The sequence below is a fragment of the Apium graveolens genome, chromosome 11 (assembly GCF_009905375.1).
Source record: "Apium graveolens cultivar Ventura chromosome 11, ASM990537v1, whole genome shotgun sequence".
NCBI lineage: Eukaryota > Viridiplantae > Streptophyta > Magnoliopsida > Apiales > Apiaceae > Apium > Apium graveolens.
This window is the reverse complement of record NC_133657.1, coordinates 115,349,024-115,353,812: the sequence shown is the minus strand read 5'-3', so window position 1 is coordinate 115,353,812 and position 4,789 is coordinate 115,349,024. Positions and strand designations below refer to the sequence as shown.

General features: G+C 39.6%; 1 protein-coding gene across 1 annotated transcript; it reads right to left on the bottom strand.

Moving 5' to 3' along the window:
• Positions 1 to 1,169: 1,169 nt before the first annotated feature.
• Positions 1,170 to 1,559, bottom strand: LOC141695787 (uncharacterized). Its single transcript, XM_074500003.1, has one exon. It carries the CDS (start codon positions 1,557 to 1,559, stop codon positions 1,170 to 1,172), a length of 390 nt encoding a protein of 129 aa, XP_074356104.1.
• Between the last annotated feature and the right edge of the window lie 3,230 nt (positions 1,560 to 4,789).

Genomic DNA, 4,789 nt, shown 5'->3' with positions numbered 1-4,789 from the left:
AACCGAGATCCACATACTCTTCATTCAGAATCCCCCATAGCAAAATAGCACGATCCACAATAACCTCGTGCGAGTGTGAAGATGGCTTGATATTTGCACACACAAACAAGTTCCATGCCCTAGCATACCGGTTCATACATGAAGAAGGAAAAGTAAGCTTCTCATTCGTGCCCGCGTTGTACTTCCACTCTGTCCCAGGAACACACAACTCAACCACAATATAATCTAGAGAAAAATCCTCCCTCGTCTTTTGCACCCAATCCTCAGCAGTAGGTTTCCTCGTAGGTTGATTGATAACCCTACAAATAGCCTCATAAGTATAATCAACCGTCAACCCACGAACCATAGAAAACCCATTCTTATCCGCCTTAGCATTCGCCTAAAATTCCCGCACAATGCTCAACAGGACCGCAGCGGGTGTCTCACAGAAAGTCTGTCATCCAAACTCAACAATCATCTCCAAAAGCTTCCAATCCTTCACCATGGGAAAGAAACCCCTCTCCTTCGCAATTGATTTAGACATCAGCCTATTAAACTCTGCTTGTGCCTCTGGAGAAGAAAATCTGTTCACTACGCCACCCATGCTAGATTCCTCGGTAGCCGAGGGATGAGTGCTACTACTCCAAGCGGTTCTTGCTCTCTTAGGTGTCATATCAACAATAGAATATAGATTAGGATGTGAGTAGTGTATAGGAGAAGCTAGGGTTTTGAGAATATAAAAGATGTATGTATTATGAGAGAAGATATATATATAGGATAGGTGAAGGGATGGGTAGGGTTTAGAAGTGTGTAGGATATAGAATTAGTGTAGAAATAGGTTAATGTTTTGGTAGGGCGTGTTTTTGTTCTGATTTTTTTCAATTTTTTTCTTTTTTTCTTTTTCCAGGGGGTTCACGCAGCCGCCCCGCTTCTAGCGCGGGAGCGCCGTGCTTCTGAAGAAACTCGCGCGGCCGCCCCGCTTCTGGCGCGGGCGCGCCGTGCTTCTGGAAAATTTCAGATTTTTTTTTCTTGTTGAAGCTACTATACAACAAACATGGGTTATCTCCCACAAAGCGCTTGGTTTATGTCACTAGCTTGACGTGAATCTTTAAATCAAGTTGTCAAAAGAACGGCGCTCACCACTTCACGGTTCACCGTATCACTATAGTAATGCTTCAACCTCTGACCATTTACCTTGAACTCTTGGTGAGGATGCTTATCAAAATCTCCACAGCTCCATGTGGAAATATAGCTTTGACAATGAACGGACATGACCATCTTGACTTAAGCTTCCCAGGAAAAACTCGGAGACGAGCATTGAATAATAGAACTTGCTGACCAGGCGAAAATGACTTGCGCACTAACCTCCTATCATACCATATCTTGACCTTCTCCTTGTATACCTTGTTGTTCTCATAAGCCCGAAGTCGAAACTCCTCGAGTTCATTAAGTTGAAGCATTCTTTTCTCTCTAGCAGCAGCCATGTCCAGATTCAGCTTCTTCAAAACCCAATACGCTCTATGCTCTAGCTCCGCATGCAAATGACACACCTTCCCATACACCAACTGGAATGGTGACATTCTCAGAGGAGTCTTGTATGCTGTTCTATAGGCCCACACAGCTTCATCTAGATTCAACGACCAATCCTTCCTTGACGGACTCAAAACCTTTTCCAAGATTCACTTGATCTCTCGGTTCGACACTTTAGCTAGTCCATTAGTTTGAGGATGGTAAGTTGTGGCAACACGATGATTCACATGATATTTTTTAATTAACACAGTGAACTTGCAATTGCAGAAATGCAATCCCTCATCACTGATTATAACCCATGGAGTACCAAAATATATGAATATCTTCTTACGAAGAAAATTTATCACCGCCTTCGCATCATTGGTTGGAAAAGCTTTAACCTCAACCCATTTAGACACATAATCCACCGCCAAAAGAATATACAGATTATTACATGATGAGACAAATGGCCCCATGAAGTCGATTCCCCAAACATCGAAAATCTCAACTTCAAGATGAACATTGAGAGGCATCTCATCTCTCTTGGACATATTTCCAACTCTTTGTCAGCGATCACATCTTGACATGAATTGATGAGCATCCTTAAACAACGTAGGCCAGAAAAATCTCGCTTGGAGAATACGGGCAGCTATCTTCTCTCCACCATAATGACCACCATACATAGTATAATGATAATCTCGTAGAATACCCTCAGTTTCACTATACAGAATGCATCTCCTGATAATCTAATCTGCTCCTTATCTGAATAATAATGGCTCATCCCATCGATACCAATTCACCTCATATAGAAAATTCTTCCTTTGAGCATAAGAGAGTTCTAGGGGAATAATATTACTCACAAAATAGTTCATAATGTCGGAAAATTATGGTTCTTCTTCTTGCACCCCAAAAAGTAGCTCATCGGGAAAAGATTAATTGATTAACGTCTTATCTTGGGAAGCATTGCCTTGATCTTCAAGTCGTGAGAGATGATCCGCTACATGGTTTTCTATACCTTTTCTATCTTTGATTTCTAGCTTGAATTCTTGAAGCAATAGAATTCATCGAATCAAATGAGGTTTTAAATCTTTCTTCGAGACCAGATATCGAATAGCAGCATGATCAGTGAAAACTGTCACTTTTGTCCCAAGTAAGTAAGATCAGAATTTCTCAAAACCATCGAAGAACGCCAAAAGCGCCTTCTTTGTAGTGGTGTAATTCAGCTGAGCATCAGTAAGGGTTTTACTAGCATAGTAAACCACATGGATATGTTCTGCTTTCTTTGGCCAAGAACTGCTCTAACTGCATAGTCACTCGCATCACGTATCATCTCGAAGGGCTCATTCCAATCAGGTGCAGTAATAACAGGTGTTGTAGTCAAACTCTTTTTCAAGCTCTCAAAAGCAGCTAGACATTATTCATTGAATTTGAAAGGAAGATCATTCTCTAATTGATTGCACAAGGGTTTAGAGATTTTAGAGGGGTTTTTGATGAGTCGCCGATAGAAACCCGCATGACAAAGAAAACTGCGGATTCCCTTAACTAAGATTGGTGGAGGGAGATTTTCAATAACCCCACCTTGGCCTTATCCACTTCAAGACCCGTGCTAGATACCTTGTGCCCAAGAATGATACATATTGCACCATGAAGTGACATTTTTCCCAGTTGAGCACCAGATTAGTCTCAACACATCTTTTCAGCACCAAACCAAGATTATGCAAACACTCGTCATAAGAAGTACCGAACACAGAGAAATCATCCATAAACACCTCCACATTAGTGCCAATCATATCAGAGAATATGGCCATCATTGTTATGTATATGTTGTGTACTTGATGATTACATGAACAAAACACCTTGGTAGATTTTACTTAGTGAAATTATGTAGCACTCGACGGATAAAGTTTATAGTCCCGACGGATGACTCAATATAGTCCCGACGAATGATGACTTATTATCCATCGAGTGAGTAGCTTATGTAACAATAAGACTGTAGCACATTTCTGCATACACATTGTTTAGAATCTGTAGTAGTATTTGAGTCATGTTGACCTCAGTTAGATATGCATAATAGGTTGATTAATTGTACATAGATGATGTCTTGTAATTCTGTATAAGTGAAATGAAGTCAAGTGCTTGATTGCTACCCGACGGATGAGCAAACAATGAATTCGACGGATGATCAACAACCCGACGGATGATCAATAACTCGACGGATGATCATGAACCCGACGAATAAAGATTCAAATATCTGTGGACAGTGACAACACAATCACATGCGTCTAGTGGACGTAAATGGAATGTGGTGGCCTATTCAACTGGGTTTTCGAGAACAAAGAAGCATTACTATTTCAATACTATTATGAAGATATTCAAAAATGCTGGAATAGAGTAATGAAGTTGCATTGTAATAGACTAGATAATTTTTGTTTTATTATCCTGTCTCATTACTTTGTAATCTTGGTAATATATATAAACCAAGAAGTAGCAACTAGAAAAATATCTAAGACACAAGCACAGAAACATTTGTAAGCAGAATTCTTAGCATTTCTTTGTACTCTTAGTTGTTCAATATCTGTAAGCAGCTGTGAGCAATTTGCACACAGGGTTCTCTCGATATATAATATATATATCTCTGGTGGAATCATTCAAATCCACCAGAAAGTTTTTAAAGACTCTTGTTTTTAATTACTTGTGTTTTGATTCATTTAAGTAACTATTCCGCATTGTGCTAATCAATTCACTTATATATATATATATTCGAGTTAGAACAATTTTTATTTGAAAGAAAAAGTTTCAAGAATTCCATTCAACCCCCTTCTGTAATTCTTGTCATATTGTTAAGGGACTAACAATTGGTATCAGAGCAAGCTCTTAACTTACAAAGAGTTTAAAGATTAAAACAATACATCAAGATGAACAAGAAGGATGTTGGAGTCAAGATCCCTTTTCTGGATAAAGATAATTACCATCATTGGAAGGTAAAGATGCATCTTCATTTGCTTTCTCAAGATGAGGCCTATGTTGACTGCATCGAAAGAGGTCCTCATGTTCCGATGAGAGCTGCAACAGGAAACGAGCCATCAGTACCCAAGCCAAGGCATGAATGGTCTGATCCTGACATTGAACAAGTCAGGAAGGATAAAAAGGCCATGAATATCCTGTTTAATGGAGTTGATGGAGACATGTTTGGCAACATTATCAACTGCAAAACTGCCAAGGATGTTTGGGATACAATACAGATCATCTGTGATGGCACTGAGCAAGTTAGAGAAAACAAGATACAGCTCCTGATTCAGCA